Genomic DNA, 18,812 nt, shown 5'->3' on the forward strand with positions numbered 1-18,812 from the left:
GATCCAGCAGTGTGCAGGTGAAAGCCAAAGGTAATTCACTCAGAAACTTGTTTTCATAGCAGTGTTGCCAGATGGGAAATGTTGAATTATCGTATCGGAGGCTCAGAATTATCGTATTTGACATGTAACTATCATACACAGCCAAAAAAGAGAAATCGCCCGCATAAAAAAGTTATTTCACAAAAAAAAAGAAATCGTCTGTAGTGTAAGAAACAACCTTGTTTGAGACTCCTGTGTGATAAAAACGCATCATATTATGCTGCGTGGAGGCAGGAAACTTCCTGGAGCTTACGTAAATAAAAGCCTAAGGCCGCGCTCACACATGTGCGTCACGCATCGTCATCTTATCATCTGAGAATGGCCACTGGGGGCGCCGTACTAATGCATTGTCAATGGAAGGTTGTTTGTTTTTTTGTCGTTGCCGTGTCTCAAGCTCAACCGCAGCCTGTATGCTCTTGAAGAGACACGGCAACGACAAAACACCAAACAACCTTGCATTGAGAATGCATTAGTACGGCGCCCCCAGTGGCCATTCTCAGACGATAAGATGATGATGCGTGACGCAGATGTCTGTACGGCGCCTAAAACTGGTCTGGAAAGACACGACTGGTGTTTTTATTGCTTTCAAGTACAGATCTAGGGTCAGATTGACTGGTTTACTGGCTTATTTTGAGAAGCCAAACCAGATCCCAGATCAGCAGCCATGGAATTGAGTGAATTCACGCACTTTTTGGCGATATGCCAAAATGATCGTACATTTGGGCATTTTTTTGAATTATTGATCGTACATCGTACAGAGGGTCAAATTATGGTACAACACTGTTTCATAGTATGATCCCTGTAGGAGCTTAAATAATTGTGATTGTTGTTTTTATTTTGTTTGTTTTTTCCCACCCTTTGGTTAGATGTCTCGTGTCCTGAGCACCGTTCATTATGTTTAGTTCATGTCAGGTTGTGTCACAGGCAGCCAATGGGCATTCAGTGAGTGAAGGGGGGGGGGGGGGGGGGGGGGGGGGGTCAGACAGCCAATGAGCATTCAGTGAGTGAAGGGGTGTGAGCTATAGGCTCAGTATCGTCTGGTAACCGTTTACGTTTGACGTTTATGTCTATGTTTTTTGCCCACAGTTTCATTCAACTGCAGTAACTGTTTCAACATTTTTGGATCTTATCATTTATTGTTAATATATCATCTCAACAGCGAGAGGTTTTCTGGTTTTGTTAGGAGTTGCATGGAAAACGCCTCACACAGACAGTTCCTGACTCTTAGCGCTGCTTTGTGTGAAGAATTATTCCACTGAGATCGCAGCTCTCAATACATATGAAATGACATTCCGTAGCTTGGAATGGCTGCCATGGAATGCAGCTCTGCAGGTCTTGAGAGCTGCATGCAGCACTTAAAGAGGTGGTGGGTGGTGCCATAGTTTTGTGCTTTTTATGTTTCGTATGTGTCTATGGAGTTGACACCAGGAGGCCAATTTCTGCCACACAGTTTTTCATATAGAGCATCGCAGCAGAAGTGGTTTACTGGGGTCACTTAAAATCGCCCATTCATTTTCCCCATAGACTTTTACAAAAATATGTTAAGCCTCGAATAAAGCCATCCAGGATGGCAGTGAATCATGACCATACAACCTTTGATCCTATGTGAAAACATATGTTAATATTACATTATTTGATACACTACATTTAATAAATACCCTTTGTTTAGCGATTTTCAAAATGTTTTTTTCATAGAAACAAAGGTTGTATGGTCATGATTCACTGCCATCCTGGATGGCTTGGTTCGAGGCTTAACATAATTGTTATAAATATTTTTGTAAAAGTCTATGGGGAAAATGAATGGGTGGTTTTTAAGTGACCCCAGTAAACCACTTCCGCTGCGATGCTCTATTACTCCTACAGATGTCCAAACATCAGATAAATCGCTTCACAGTATCTCTATAGACTTGTCAGGTTTTTCATATTCCATCATGATGATGAATTATTAACATGGCTGGTTCACAATATCCTACCTGACCTGGCGAAGACCTTTTCTCCGAGGAGCACTTTTTCTACTTTTATTTGGAACCTGTGCTGATAACGCTACGAAACAAGCTACATTTATGTTGTTTTACAGTGCTATGGACACATTAAAGGGATATTTCACTTTCATGTTGGGGACATTTTAATGTCTCATCAGGCTTTTGTGAACACCCTGTTTTTTCTAAGTCGCTTGATTCAGTATTTAGATATTTGATATTAAATGTACGTCTTTATGACCCTTATACTTCAACCTCCATTTTAACCATGTTAGATTCATTGAAAACCAGTGGTGTAAAGTAACTATTATACTGACATTTATTTTTTACAAGGGTTAATATTTTAGATAGGCATTAGAGAAAAGAAAATATGAGTGTTAAAATGTTTTCATTTACATTGTTTTAGTGATTTTAACGATTTTGATTTGCATGCATGCCCCCAGGTTGGGGGCATGCCCCCACCCACTGAAATCAAAATACTAAAATCACTAAAACGATAGAAAGCAGTAAATGAAAACATTTAACACCCACCTTTTCTTTTCTCTAATGCCTACTAAATATGAACCCTTGTTGTAAAAAAACAAAGTTGTCCTTTAAGTACTGTACTTAAGTACAGTTTTAGGGTATTTGTACTTTACTTGAGTATTTCCAATTTTCAGTACTTTTACTTCTACTCCACTACATCTCAGAAGCAAATATTGTACTTTTACTCCACCACAATTATTTGAAAACTTACTAGTTACTTTGCAGAATGCAGATATAAATGATTATATTAAAAAACATACATTAATCCATTTAGCCCTATGTTATACCTATGCTATTTGAAAATAGCCGATCTACAAGCTCACAACGCGTCACGATGTGACGTGTTGTGAGCTTGTAGATCTGCTATTTTCAAACATTTTGTATGTTTTCTTTTGGTACTTTAAGTATATTTTGACCCCAATACTTTCGTACTTGTATTAAGTACATTTTGAATTAAAGACTTTTCACTTGTAATGGAGTATTTCTATATTGCAGTATTGATACTTTTACTTTTAAAACATCTGAGCACTTTTTCCACCACTGTTGAAACAAGTTCTGCTACTTTTTCAGTTGTTTTAATGATTTATTTAAAGCTATACTGTGTAAGTTGCTCAACTGGTGGTCTGTAGCAGTATAGCAAACCGCGGTCGCGTTTGCTTTTTTCGTCCGTTTTTCGCTCGCGGACCGGGCCGTTAGACCACCGCGTCCGCCTCGCCTCACCGAGACGCTTTCAATGAGGTCTCCCGTGTCCTTCTATGAGCAGCGGTTGGGGAGTATATACCTCTACAAGCTCGCAGCGTGGCACAAAGTGACGCGCTGCGAGCTTGTACATCTGCTATTCATTTTTTTTTTTTTTGTATTGAAGAATCTACTGTTGGGAATCAGAAGGCATTTGTACAATCAGCCTCTGGTCTTTAAAGGGTTAAACATAATGCCTGGGGTTTCTCACTAAAGTCCAGTATTAAAATGACACCTGAAACATGTTAAAGTGAAATATGCCTTTAATTACAGGGCAGTCAGATTGAATTAGTGTCAGTACAAACATCTAGGTATTCTAACTGATCATTTACAATTTTTATCTCACTTTGGAAACGTAGTTAAAGGTGCAGAAAGTGATATTTCTTCATTAAAATAAGTGTTAAACAGCTCTATATAATGATAGCAGTCATTGTTACATTAGTTATAGAGCAGGGGTCTTCAACAGGGGGTCTGGGACCCCATGGGGGTCCTCAGAGACACTACAGGGGGGTCCGCCACATCTTTGTGTGATGGAGACTTATTAGGACTATATGTGTGTGTTGCATCAGAGAACAGCATCGAGACCACCATGAACGCCAGGCTGACTCCAGACCAGCAGAGGGCGCTGTGCTCCCAGCTTGGTGGAGAGGTTTCTCTAAGGCTCCTCTACAAGGCTTCTGTCCATGGTTTCACTGGAGCAGCGTTCCACCAGAGATGTGACAACCAGAAGCCCACTGTTTCTGTGGGGTACAATACCTCTGGATACGTGTTTGGGGGATACACCACCGTAGCATGGGGAAATGGTGGAGATGGAGAATACCGAAACGATGACAAGGCTTTTCTGTTCACCTTTAAGGGGGCAAATGTTATCAGATATCAGGTCACTGATCCCACTGGAGCAGTGTGCATGTCCAGCAGCTGTGGTCCTTGTTTTGGATACGGTAGTTTGATTCTTGTTTATCATAACAAAGCTGTAGCGTACAGCCATCCTAGTGGACAGGGTTATGAATTCCCTGCTGCAGAAATGCATGGCGACGACCTGAAGCTCAGTGAATGTGAGGTTTACACAGTGGAAGGTGAGTTCAAAACACACACTCGCACGCACAAACGCACACACACGCAAGCGCGCGCGCATGCACACATATACACACACGCATAGGCATGAAGGGCATGCAGCACGCACACACACACACACACACACACACACACAGGGGTGAGATGCCATGGGCTCGCGTGGGCTCGGCAAGCCCACGCTTATTTTGCTGCACGCACGCGCGCCTCATATGCACACACTATTGACACTAATTAACAATAAAAACAGCGTGTGCGCATGACGTCATGAATTTAGAGGACCCACACTTCTAAAATCCATATCACACCACTGCACACACACACACACACACACACACACACACACACACACACACACACACACCTACACACACACACCAGCACACACACGCACGCAACACGCACGCACGCACGCGCGCGCGCGCACACACACACACACACACACACACACACACACACACACACACACACACACACACACACACACACAAACCCAGGGGTTTTCAAAGTGGGTGCCGTGACGGGGTGCTGCGAGATTGCCCTGAGCGAGAAAAACATTGGGAACCCCTGTACTAACGCACGCACGCACACACACACACACACACACACACACAGTGCAAACATGATGTTTAATTGTTTTAGTATTTATTTATATTACTTTTACCGTCTATCATGTTGTTCTGACTGTGGAGATTTGTGGTGTCAGTCAAATAACAAACATTTAGTTGAGTTTAGGGTTGCTCTCTGAAAATAGCCGATCTACAAGCTCACAACACTAGTCCCTCCCTGACATTTTTGTCTTGTAATTTGTTGATGACATTTTACAGTATATTTAGTCTTATAGTTTTAGTCATCATAGCTTTGTTTTCATGTAGTTTTCATTTATTAAAACTAGAATTGACATGTCAATATTAAGCTGTGTTGACTTTTCTTTAGCATAACAAATAATATTAATGTTGGCTACACCAATATGTACTTGACTGTTCTGCATTTCTGTCTAATAAATTATTTGATCAATCAATTTACTAAGCTATAATCGCGACCCACCCGTGGGTCAAACATCTTGTACTTTTACTTTAGGCGTTCTGTCCTCTGTATTAAAACTACTATTCTCTTCTACGGTATAAAACATTATTGATTACTTAATGGCTGTTGGTTTTTTATATTGTGGCACGTTTAATTGATCATATCGTGTAATAGTGTCTCTACCAGGCGATTGAACACTAGAGTGCATATGCAAACATGTTTATTTTTAACAATATATTTATTGGATTTTCTTTTTCTCATAGATATTACAACAGTTATCATTAGGCTACATTACTTTTTTATACAAAAGAAAAACAAAGAAAACAATGACATGACAGAACAGTACAAAATCACACAAAAGCACCACTACCCCCCCCCCCCCCCCCCCCCCCCATACATGCACACACTCCCACATCCCACCATCAATAATAGTAATTATCTTAAATATTTCCATCAACCTTATTACTTGATTTCCCTGCCCTCCATTGATTCTTCTGCTCGGTAAGTTACAGAATACCGTAAGCCAGGGGTCTTCAACAGGGTGTCCGGGACCCCTAGGGGGTCCTCAGAGTTACTACAGGGGGTCCTCCAAATCTTTGTGTGATAGGAACTCCCCCCCCTTTCTTATATCAACCACTTGAACCCTATAGTGTCCATATTCTGAGAACTTCAGCCAAAAATAGCAGATCTAAAACGTCTCGCGCTGCCAGGCATTGTGAGCTTGTAGGTCGGCTATTTTCAGCAAAGAGCTTTGGAGGGGGAAAAGAGCAGACCAAGTACTGTGAAAGGTCAAGTTCATTAAGTATTGACTGTTCAAGTGGTTAAATATCTGAAAACACACATTAGTGTGACCAAGGCCCAGAAACAGGAAGCCAGACAACGCCACTCTGGGAATTTCACCCAAAGAATACCATATAGACCATGTATATTGAATACCCAATCACAGGTTTAGTAAAGGAGATGAGCAGAGAATACCATATAGACCATGTATATTGAATACCCAATCACAGGTTTAGTAAAGGAGATGAGCAGAGACGTGTGTTTCCAGTTTATAATAAACAATCGTTTTATTTATAGTTCAAGTCAGAATGGATGTACTCCAGACTTCAAACTGGAAGAGGTCATGAGGTTAGGAATATATTTATTTAATTTACAAAACACTATTTAAAAGAGATTATGAAATGTATCAAAATGCATCATGGGTTAAAATGACAATAGCCTACTACCAGTAGCCAGGGGTACCAAGGGTGTCCTGGCACACAGGAGGAGGCAGGAAGGCCACCAATACCAAACTATACCCAGGATTGAAATGGGCTTATTGGCTATAGTCTGTTTTATAACCCAGGATATAAAATACCTGAGCTCAGAACAGTGTTGATTTTGTCGACTGAAACTATCACCAAAACTGTCAGGGAGGGACTAGTGGAGAAGAGATCCAGTAGAACTAAGAGACAAGTCATTTTATGCTTGGTTGCGCTGGGGTGTTGTACTCTGAAAATAGTAGATCTACAAACGCGACGCGTTGTGAGCTTGTAGATCTGCTATTTTCAGTATGTAACCAAGTGTAAAATCAGCCACACCTTCACGGCACGCCAAAATGTAGATTTGGTCGACTACAATCTCATGATATTTAGTCGACTAAAACGAGACTAAATCTAAAACCTTTCAGGTGATTAAAATATGATTCAAACTAAATGGAATTTTACTCAAAAGACTATGACTAAATCTAAATCAACACTAGCTCAGAATGTCCCTCTATTCCAGACTGCATTTAGCTACGACTGTGACTGCGTGTTTGACACTGTGTTGATTGACTTAACAACTTAACTGTTAGGTAATATTAGCTAACATGTTTGTTTTGATTTTTACAGCCAAACCCAAAGCAGTGACACCATCTGTCCCAGGTGAGTGCAGTTTGAAGTCTGTCGACTTTATGTACTGAAATACTTTATTAAACAAACTTTTAAACTAGCTGTTGTATATGTGAGCGGTAGCAACAAAGTGCTCAACTCCAGTACTTGAGTCAAAGTAAATATAGGCCTACTCCTGGTGAAATATTAATTAACTACAAGTGAAAGTTACTGTCAAATTCAAATTCAAATTTGTACTCCCCAAAAAGGTCAAAGGTTTTTCAAAAATATTTAAATATAGTGAAAATAGCAGATACGTTGGCAGACTAGGCACACAACACATCACAACATGACGCTTTGTGAGCTTGTAGATCTGCTATTTTTAATATATTTGAAAAAGTAGGTAATTCATTTTAATGCACTTTTTCACTAGAAATGTAGTGGAGTCAAAAGTTTAATTACAGTCCCGTATACGTCCCGGTGGACCGGGGGAGATACTAGACTTTTGAAGCCATCAGGCTGAGGCAGTGAGCCCGCTTCAGGTCCACGTAGAACTCTCTGACAGCAAGGCTGAGCCCGCTTCAGGTCCACGTAGAACTCTCTGACAGCAAGGCTGAGCCCGCTTCAGGTCCACGTAGAACTCTCTGACAGCAAGGCTGAGCCCGCTTCAGGTCCACATAGAACTCTCTGACAGCAAGGCTGAGCCCGCTTCAGGTCCACATAGAACTCTCTGACAGCAAGGCTGAGCCCGCTTCAGGTCCACGTAGAACTCTCTGACAGCAAGGCTGAGCCCGCTTCAGGTCCACATAGAACTCTCTGACAGCAAGGCTGAGCCCGCTTCAGGTCCACGTAGAACTCTCTGACAGCAAGGCTGAGCCCGCTTCAGGTCCACATAGAACTCTCTGACAGCAAGGCTGAGCCCGCTTCGGGTCCACGTAGAACTCTCTGACAGCAAGGCTGAGCCCGCTTCAGGTCCACATAGAACTCTCTGACAGCAAGGCTGAGCCCGCTTCGGGTCCACGTAGAACTCTCTGACAGCAAGGCTGAGCCCGCTTCAGGTCCACGTAGAACTCTCTGACAGCAAGGCTGAGCCCGCTTCAGGTCCACGTAGAACTCTCTGACAGCAAGGCTGAGCCCGCTTCAGGTCCACATAGAACTCTCTGACAGCAAGGCTGAGCCCGCTTCAGGTCCACGTAGAACTCTCTGACAGCAAGGCTGAGCCCGCTTCAGGTCCACGTAGAACTCTCTGACAGCAAGGCTGACTTCTTTTCTCGGTCCTGTCCTGTCCCGCGGCACAGTGGCGGTCCGGAGCATCACCTGCATCCCTTGAGGGGCCACAGCCCCCCTCCATGTAGCCCGGGAAATTAGTATAACAATCGTTCACTTTGTGATACAAGCACCACATTTTGCACAAAGTTTCCTCTGGACCTACTTTTCGCAAAAAGCACGTTAGCCACTCAATTTATTTAAAAAAGGGTTGGGGTCCCATTGACTTTCTATACAGTAAAATAATACAACAAAATTAATCTGTTTTAAGTAGCAAGTGAGGGGTCAAACTAGGGGTTCTTCATGATCCTGAATCCAATGCAAGCATTTGTTTTGCACAAAAAACATTCCTCGGGCTAAAAAAAGGGCTCACAAAACTATGGTTTAATGATGAGTCATCACTTTTCACATTAGTGAAGAGTAGTTTTCAGCTTTTCACAGGCCATTTTTAGCCCAAGGAATGTTTTTTGTGCAAAACAAATGCTTGCATTGGATTCAGGATCATGAAAAACCCCTAGTTTGACCCCTCACTTGCTACTTAAAGCTGATTTATGTTTTTGTATTATTTTACTGTATAGAAAGTCAATGGGACCCCAACCCTTTTTTAAATAAATTGAGTGGCTAACGTGCTTTTTGGGAAAAGTAGGTCCAGAGGAAACTTTGTGCAAAATTTGGTGCTTGTATCACAAACCGAATGATTCTTCAAAAAAATAGACTTAATTTCCCGCACTAATGGGGACGCAGGGCAGGATGGGACCACAAAAAGAACTCTCCTCTCTGACAGCTGCTTGTCCTAAGTTCTGCTCTGTGTAATTCACAACCACTAGCTTAACACTTTATCTGCTATGGGTTAAATACAGCTACTATACAGTAGCTGCCCTTGCAAGCAAATCTGAATGTTTTTACAAACCTTTTCAAATATCTGTGGTTATTAAATCTATACTCATCATATTTGTTCCATCCGTTTGCTCTGTAAAAGACACATCACTTACATTACTGTTGACACTTGGAGAAAGTTGGTGTGAGCCTGATAGTTGCTAACCCACATTACATGGTACCAGGTGGGATGTGCTTGAAATTAGTTTGAATGTTTTAAAGTTATTGACGTAAAAAAAACTGGACTGAAATGTTTTGGCCACAGTGTTGAAAATAAATCTGCTCAGTGCTCAGGAAACACTGTTTGAAACTCTTTCACTCCATTTCTTATTTGTGATTTGATATTCTTGAAATGGGGGGGGGGGGGGTTATCATAGCATCATACATACAGGCCTACCACTATTTATGGCTTTATTGCAGTTTTATGAGCAAAATGTTATTGTCGTGCAAAGGGGGTACTTGGATTCAGAGGGTATTCAAGCCAAAAAAGATCGAGAAACACGGTTATAGAGGATCTCTGAACATTTCTAAAGTGACTATTTAAGGACTTTTTAATACCTCTAGAATGACAAATTAAACATTGGCCAAATTGTCAAATATTTGAGGCAGAAATGTTCACAATAGAACCGTGTTATACAAAATGTCATGCCTCAACTCTTAGTGCTCGTCAGGGTGGGTGGAGGGGTCCCCAGTTAAAATATCATTATTTTGGGGGTCCCCAGTTATGATTATTTTGGGGGTCGCGGCATGAAAAGAGAACCACTGGACTAAAGCACTATCTTTTCAGATGCATTCATTTTGCCGCGCCACTCCTCCCACAGGTTGGCGCCCACTTGGGCCACCTGCAATGCTTTTTTAAACAATATTATATATATTTTAGATGGGTCTGTATATGGGCATAAGGGGGACAAGGACAGAATGGTTAGCACCGCTCAAATAGGGACAGCCACAGAAATATCCATATATGGGCATGAAATGGAGATACGGTAAGGCGGAATACATTTTCTAGCGGATTCCTCGTGACTCACGTCAGGGCAACCACTCTTACAATTTCCCAGAATTCCATATTTTTCTAGTTCGTCAAAGTCGACAAAATCAATACTGGTTTATTAACACGATACACTATACTCTCTCTCTCCCTCTCTCTCTCTCTCTCTCTCTCTCTCTCTCTCTCTCTCCGCTCCCGACGTCTTCACCCCCGCTCTCTTCTTACTTCCTGTATAGTGTCACAACCCAAAACCCCTTCCTACCCGCCGCCAGCAGAGGGTAAACTCCTGGAGAAACCATGGAGGAACATGGACTGGACTCCTGAGTAAGTATGGATCTGGATCTAGTCTATGTATCCATGTGAACTGAATGACTCACACCATACATACACATACATATACATACACTACTGTATTCTATTGTATTTATTCATGTGAAATGAAGGATTCACACCATACATACACATACATATTAGGGCTGGGACTTTAACTGATTAATTGCGATTAATTAATTACAGAAAATTAACACGATTAAACAAATTAACGCATTTTAATCGCACTTAGTTTTTGCACCACAGAAACCTCAGTTTTGGGCATACCGGTACTTCATCATAGCGATGCACCAACCAAGAAGAGAAAACAAACGCAAAGGGAGAAGTAACCGATCAGAGCGCTTTGCTTGGACTAATGGATGCGAAATTTAGATTTAAAAAACTCACTCGTTGATTCACTCGTACAACAAAATGTGTTTTACCTGAAAAAAAGGCTTCTAAGGTCAAATATCGATGTACGATTAAAATGCGATTAATTAATCACAGAGCCTGTAATTAATTAGATTAACATTTTTAATCGCATCCCAGCCCTAATACATATACATACATACAATACTGTATTCTATTGTATTTATTCATGTGAAATGAAGGATTCACACCATACATACTGTACATGCAATACTGTAGTACTTTTACTTTTGGTACTTTGGGTATATTTTGAGGCCAATACTTTGGTACTTTTACTCAAGTACATTTTGCTTACTTGACTTCTACTTACAAGGGCAAGGTCACAACACACTTTTATTCTACCCATGAGGGTACATTCTGCCAATGCATTGCAATGGGAATGGAGCCACTGTTTGCAGAAATTGGCAAATGGCAGCAAACCACTCCATTCCCATTGAAATGCAGTGGATGCAGAACCTGCCCTCATATTGTAGGATAAAAGCTTTCTCATGCCAGTAAAGCTCCTTTGAATTGAATTGAATTGAATCTGCTGGACTCTGATCCCATCAGGAACAGGAGGAAGCTACTGGACCACATCCAGAGCTACAAGCCCACCATCACCACTGTAATGTAATGTAATGTAATGTAATGTAATGTAATGTAGTGTAGTGTAGTGTAGTGTAGTGTAATGTAATGTAATGTAATGTAATGTGCTGGCCTCTCTGGTCTCCTCAGGAACAGGAGGAAGCTACTGGACCACATCCAGAGCTACAAGCCCACCATCACCACTGTAATGTAATGTAATGTAATGTAATGTAATGTAATGTACTGTAATGTAATGTAATGTAATGTAATGTACTGTGTTGGACTCTCTGGTCTCCTCAGGAACAGGAGGAAGCTACTGGACCACATCCAGAGCTACAAGCCCACCATCACCACTGTAATGTAATGTAATGTAATGTAATGTAATGTAATGTAATGGACTGTACTGTACTGTACTGTACTGTACTGTAGTGTAATGTAATGTACTGTAATGTAATGTAATGTAATGTAATGTAATGGACTGTACTGTACTGTACTGTACTGTACTGTACTGTAGTGTAATGTAATGTAATGTAATGTAATGTAATGTAATGTGTTCAGGAACAGGAGGAAGCTACTGGACCACATCCAGAGCTACAAGCCCACCATCACCACTGTAATGTAATGTAATGTAATGTAATGTAATGTACTGTAATGTAATGTAATGTAATGTAATGTACTGTACTGTACTGTACTGTAATGTAATGTAATGTAATGTGTTCAGGAACAGGAGGAAGCTACTGGACCACATCCAGAGCTACAAGCCCACCATCACCACTGTAATGTAATGTAATGTAATGTACTGTACTGTACTGTACTGTAGTGTAATGTAATGTAATGTAATGTAATGTACTGTAATGTAATGTAATGTAATGTAATGTGTTCAGGAACAGGAGGAAGCTACTGGACCACATCCAGAGCTACAAGCCCACCATCAGGACCGTCTCCCAGGTCAGGGTTCTGCTGGTTGGAGCCGTGGGAGCCGGGAAGTCCAGCTTCTTCAACTCCATCAAGTCCGTCTTCAGAGGACACGTGGCCAGCCAGGCCATGGCTGGCAGCTGTGGAACCAGCCTCACCACCAAGGTATGTAAGATACCACCATAACACCACCAAGGTATGTAACCCACCATAACACCAGCCAGGCCATGGCTGGCAGCTGTGGACCCAGCCTCACCACCAAGGTAGACCACTGAACCTAACTCTAACCCTAACCCTAACCATAACACCAGCCTCACCACCAAGGTAGACCACTGAACCACTGGCTAACTAACTCTAACCCTAACAACCAAGGTAGACGGGAGCGTGTCGCTGTTACTACATGTCATCTTTTCGACACCTGACTCTGACTCACCCTAACCTTAACCTCCGTGGAGTGAGTCGCTAACCCTCCCGTCGAAATGATGGTCGTTTCGAAAGAGCGCAATTTCCCCAAGGTAGACCACTGAACCACTGGGTATCTAACACTAACCTTAGTCTCGCGTAGCCAGACAACTGTTCCACAATCTCAGAGTCTGGAACTACACCTTCACGAAAATACATTTTAACTCATTTAATGCCACCCTTTCACCACTAGAGGGTGTCCAGAGAGCCATAGACAATCCCATAGAGATATGCTGGTATATGCAGAAGCCCTGCAGCCATGACTTGCCTGAACACTTTCCTTTGTGCATGTACAGGAAGAGGATGAAGTTAGCTTGAAGTTAGCTATTGGCTACCAAGCATTTTAAAAGCCTTATTTTCGTCAACTTAGCCATTATTAAACCTTGCACACCTCATGCATGGGAAAAAAACAGAGAAGAATGAGCTCTAAAAAATCCAATGCAATCCTGGATTGCATTGGGGTGGATTTGTGCAGTTTGTTCACAGCTTTCAAACAAAAAAAAAACGATTGGAAATCCGTTCTGGCATTCTTGAGATAATAGCCATTATGTTTTACACTGTTGTGAGCTTGGAGGTCTGCTACCTGAGTTGTATGGGGGTTGTATGGGGGTTAAACATGCAAAATCGCGATTGAAATCATGTTCACTAGATTTGATGGGGTCCAAAAAAAAATGTTTCTTTTTAAAAATGTCAATGTTTTTTTTTTTTTTTTTTTTTTTTTTTCAAAAAACGAGTATACTCGTGATTGGCACTGTGGGATGCGCTAATATATCACGAATATACTCGTGATTGGCACTGAATGAGTTAATAACCAGTAAGACTCCCTAATCGGGAGATAAGCGACCGTAGGTGGCTTATCTCCACAAATAGGGCAAAAATGTGTTTTTCCAAAATCTTCCTGATCCATGTTGATGACATGAGTGTAGACATGCTGTGTTGTGATATTCGTGATTTTAGGGCAAAAACTGTAGGAGCAGTGTCCAAAAATGTGTTTTAAAAATCGGCCTGCAGGTGGCGCTAGAATAGGGCCATGTGAGAAATGAGGGGTGGGGTCTCCGCGTTGCCTTGGCGGACGAATAGGTACCGGCCCCGGCTCTCCCGGACGCTCCTAGCCCGAGTTACGGCATTTTATGTGCGCTGCAGTGGCAGGGGGTCCTCCACTGGGGGCGCCACCACTTTTGCATCCGTTCTGGAGCACCAGGAGTCGGTAGTCCCCGGGAATTCCCCGTGAGCAGCCCCGTTGGGGTGGTCATTTGGTCATTTTTGCACATTTGGTCTTTTTTTACATCTGGGGGTCCCCCAGGGACCTGGGGGTCCCTGGGGCTCCGGGGGTCCTTGGAGGTTGTAGTTTGGCAGGCAAGGAGTGTGTGTGTGTGTGTGTGTGTGTGTGTGTGTGTGTGTAAAATCTGGCATGGATCGGGTCAACGGGTGCGGAGATATAAGCAGAGAAAAAGTGTGACGTGTGACATGTGAGCACATTTGGTCATTTTTTACATCTGGGGGTCCCCCAGGGACCTGGGGGTCCCTGGGGCTCCGGTAGGCCCCTGCAAGCCCGACGGGACCCGACCAGGGCCCGGCCCGGCCCGCCAAAACGGGCCGGGCTTGGGCTCGTTTCGAAACTCACCAACGGGCCTAGGGCCGGGCCCGGGCTTAGAACCATGCTCGGAACATTTCGCGCTGTGAATTTCACACATGACGTCTCTGTGTGTGCGCTTGCCGCTTTGCTAGAATGGAGTGTGGTGTGTGAGTGCTGCCTCCCATAGCCTTCTAGGCTAATAGCCTTCTAGGCTATGGGTTCTATCCGTATCTATAGCAACCACGGCTCGTGACAAGAGTACATTAGCCAATGGAGAGCCGCAACGAGCCGAGGGCTTGACAGCTTTTCTTTCTTCTCACAGTCACACAAGTCTACTCTGCGACTCTGCGAACACAGCGAGACTAGAACATTAGGAGCACTACTGCAGTTTCACCCATTTCACCGTCATTTCTCAAATAAATCGCCCTGTAATGATTCCCCGACCTCCCGAGTCCCGTATCAGTTACGGGATGCGTGCGACGATACTCTGTATTTTACGAGATGGCCACGGGCGGCAAGCCGACAATAATATCAATATCTAATTGCTGTGAAGATATACAGTAACATAACAAACGGTGGGTGGTGGAAGATTTCTTGCGTTGTGATGTGATGTGTGTGTGTAATTACTTGCTGTGCTGTTGTGTTGTGTTGTGTTGACTTCTTTCTTTTAATCAGAGCGCAAGACGAGCACAGCTATAGAGGGCTGTACATACAACTCTCAGTCTCCGTCCTCTCCGACCATAGTTTTCGTCGGAAAGTTTCGACTTTCTGACGTGCGTGCAGCTTTCCGAACTCAAATTAGGAGTAATCCTTTTCAGAAGTTGCAAGAGATGTCATTTTGTAGTTGAACTGGACCTTTCCGACGCAAATTTCGGTGGTCTGTGACAGTATGGACTCCCCTTGAGAGTGTAGCTGCAGCAGCGCGCAGCGCACACAAATAATTAATTAATAATAAGGTGACGGGCTTCGGGCCGGGCTCGGGCTTTAAATAGCAGCACCAAACGGGCCACGGGCCGGGCCTGGACTGAAGTCCACGGGCCAGGGCCGGGCCCGGGCCCACATTTTAGGCCCGTGCAGGGGCCTAGGCTCCGGGGGTCCTTGGAGGTTGTAGTTTGGCAGTCAAGGAGTGTGTGTGCAAAATTTGGCATGGATGGGGGCAACGGTTGTGGAGATATGAGCAGGGCAAAAGTGTGACGGACTGACTGACTGACTGACTCACTCACAGACAGCCAGTGGAGGTTTTGGTAGTAAATGCGACCTACGGTCGCAATAAGCAGCAAGCTATGTATGCTATAGATGATTTTTATTTATATTTGAATAAATGTGCGATTGTGCGCAACTGTAACAGAAAAGCAGAAATGGGGAGGAGGCTTCACATCCGTATAATCACATCTCATGCTGGATAATCATGATCAGAACTTCTGTCTCCCAGACTGTATGACGGGAGCAACAGTCTTACCCTAGTCTGCCCACAGTCTGCCCACAGTCTGCCCACAGTCTGCCCACAGTCTGCCCACAGTCTGCCCACAGTCTGCCCACAGTCTGCCCACAGTCTGCCCACAGTCTGCCCACAGTCTGTCCACAGTCTGTCCACAGTCTGCCCACAGTCTGCCCACAGTCTGCCCACAGTCTGTCCACAGTCTGTCCACAGTCTGTCCACAGTCTGTCCACAGTCTGTCCACAGTCTGCCCACAGTCTGCCCACAGTCTGCCCACAGTCTGCCCACAGTCTGTCCACAGTCTGTCCACAGTCTGTCCACAGTCTGTCCACAGTCTGCCCACAGTCTGTCCACAGTCTGCCCACAGTCTGCCCACAGTCTGCCCACAGTCTGTCCACAGTCTGTCCACAGTCTGCCCACAGTCTGCCCACAGTCTGTCCACAGTCTGTCCACAGTCTGTCCACAGTCTGTCCACAGTCTGCCCACAGTCTGTCCACAGTCTGTCCACAGTCTGTCCACAGTCTGCCCACAGTCTGTCCACAGTCTGTCCACAGTCTGTCCACAGTCTGCCCACAGTCTGTCCACAGTCTGCCCACAGTCTGCCCACAGTCTGTCCACAGTCTGTCCACAGTCTGTCCACAGTCTGTCCACAGTCTGCCCACAGTCTGTCCACAGTCTGTCCACAGTCTGTCCACAGTCTGCCCACAGTCTGTCCACAGTCTGTCCACAGTCTGTCCACAGTCTGCCCACAGTCTGTCCACAGTCTGCCCACAGTCTGCCCACAGTCTGTCCACAGTCTGTCCACAGTCTGTCCACAGTCTGCCCACAGTCTGTCCACAGTCTGTCCACAGTCTGCCCACAGTCTGTCCACAGTCTGCCCACAGTCTGCCCACAGTCTGCCCACAGTCTGTCCACAGTCTGCCCACAGTCTGTCCACAGTCTGTCCACAGTCTGCCCACAGTCTGTCCACAGTCTGTCCACAGTCTGCCCACAGTCTGCCCACAGTCTGCCCACAGTCTGCCCACAGTCTGTCCACAGTCTGCCCACAGTCTGCCCACAGTCTGCCCACAGTCTGTCCACAGTCTGCCCACAGTCTGTCCACAGTCTGCCCACAGTCTGTCCACAGTCTGCCCACAGTCTGTCCACAGTCTGCCCACAGTCTGTCCACATGAGAATACTCTACCCTAACCCACAACAACCATAATAACCATAACACATGTGAGCTAATGTTCTTGGTTGATCTTATTCATTCACACAGAGGGACAATAACACCAGTAAGACTCCCTAATCGGGAGATAAGCAACCGTAGGTCACTTATCTCCACAAATAGGGCAAAAAATGTGTTTTGCCAAAATCTTCCTGATCCATGTTGATGACATGAGTGTAGACATACTGTGTAGTGATTTTCGTGATTTTAGGGCAAAATCTGTAGGAGCAGTGTCCAAAAATGTGTTTTTAAAAATCGGCCTGGAGGTGGCGCTATATGGGAGAGATTCATGTTGATGGGATGAGTGTAGACATACTGTGTACCGATTTGCGTGATTTTAGGGCAAAAATTGTAGGAGCAGTGTCCAAAAATGTGTTTTGCAAGAATCGGCCTCATGGTGGCGCTAGAAGAGGGCCATGTGAGAAATGAGGGGTGGGGTCTCCGCGCTGGCAAGGCGGACGAATAGGTACCGGCCCCGGCTGTCCCGGTCGCTCCTAGCCGGAGTTACGGCATTTTATGTGAGCTGCAGTGTAGGGGGTCCTCCACTGGGGGCGCCACCACTTTTGCATCCGTTCTGGAGCACCAGGAGTGGGTGGTCCCCGGGAATTCCCCGTGAGCAGCCCCGTTGGGGTGGTCATTTGGTCAGTTTAGCACATTTGGTCATTTTTTACATCTGGGGGTCCCCCAGGGACCTGGGGGTCCCTGGAGCTCCGGGGGTCCTTGGAGGTTGTAGTTTGGCAGGTAAGGAACGTGTGTGCAAAATTTGGCATGGATCGGGGCAACGGTTGCGGAGATATGAGCAGGGCAAGAGTGTGACATGTGAGGTGTGACAGACAGACTGACGGACTGACGGAGTTACTTACACTTTGTGGTGGTTTTGATAGTAAGTGCGACCTACGGTCGCAATAACACATGTGAGCTAATGTTCTTGGTTGATCTTATTCATTCACACAGAGGGACAATAACATTACTTTGAATGGCAGGACCCTAGCACATCAAATGACCGTCCCACTGGGTTAATCTTCCCGTCAGTGTAGCGAGGGAGTTGTTGGATGCGGTCATTTTGTGACCCGTCTAGATTCCATGGACTGATTGATCATCTGCTACAGTACATGGCTCATCACCCTCTTGTCTTTTTTAGGTAGACTAATACTCAGTAGGGCTGAAGAAATGATTCACTTTTGGGGTGAAAAGACAGGTACAATCGGTTATATCTCAGGAACAGACTGTGAACAAGAGTTGCTGAAAACGTGATTTTTTTTTTTTTTTTTTTTTTTTTGTCAGTTTGTTTTGAAGTCATAGTGCTGGCTGTAAAACGGCAAAGCTGTGGAAGCATAACATTTAATTTTTGTTGAGTGAGCTGATAACCTTGACCAGCATTGACCATATTCACACAGCGGCCATCTTGCCATTAAGTCAATGAAATGCCACCCCAGTTGCCACCGTGCAATATCTAAAGGTAACGGCAATCTGGCAAGTCCCGAAAAAGATACGCTGTGATTGGCCAGGCGTCATTTGAGTGGCAGCCTCGCGAGGCCCCTCCCCTACGCGAGG

At 44.3% G+C, this 18,812-nt stretch overlaps 1 protein-coding gene across 1 annotated transcript in view; it reads left to right on the forward strand.

Moving 5' to 3' along the window:
* Positions 1 to 3,870: 3,870 nt before the first annotated feature.
* LOC308303950 (interferon-induced protein 44-like) overlaps positions 3,871 to 18,812 on the forward strand; it is a gene marked incomplete at its 5' end in the record, with an annotated part of 26,027 nt that continues 11,085 nt past the window's right edge. The window contains 4 exons of the mRNA XM_080748495.1: positions 3,871 to 4,357; positions 7,250 to 7,282; positions 10,595 to 10,682; positions 12,545 to 12,740. Coding sequence (XP_080604621.1) covers positions 3,871 to 4,357; positions 7,250 to 7,282; positions 10,595 to 10,682; positions 12,545 to 12,740 — 804 coding nt within the window. The remainder of the gene's footprint in view (positions 4,358 to 7,249; positions 7,283 to 10,594; positions 10,683 to 12,544; positions 12,741 to 18,812) is intronic.

This window comes from Nannobrachium achirus (assembly GCF_963921795.1).
Source record: "Nannobrachium achirus genome assembly, chromosome: 19".
NCBI lineage: Eukaryota > Metazoa > Chordata > Actinopteri > Myctophiformes > Myctophidae > Nannobrachium > Nannobrachium achirus.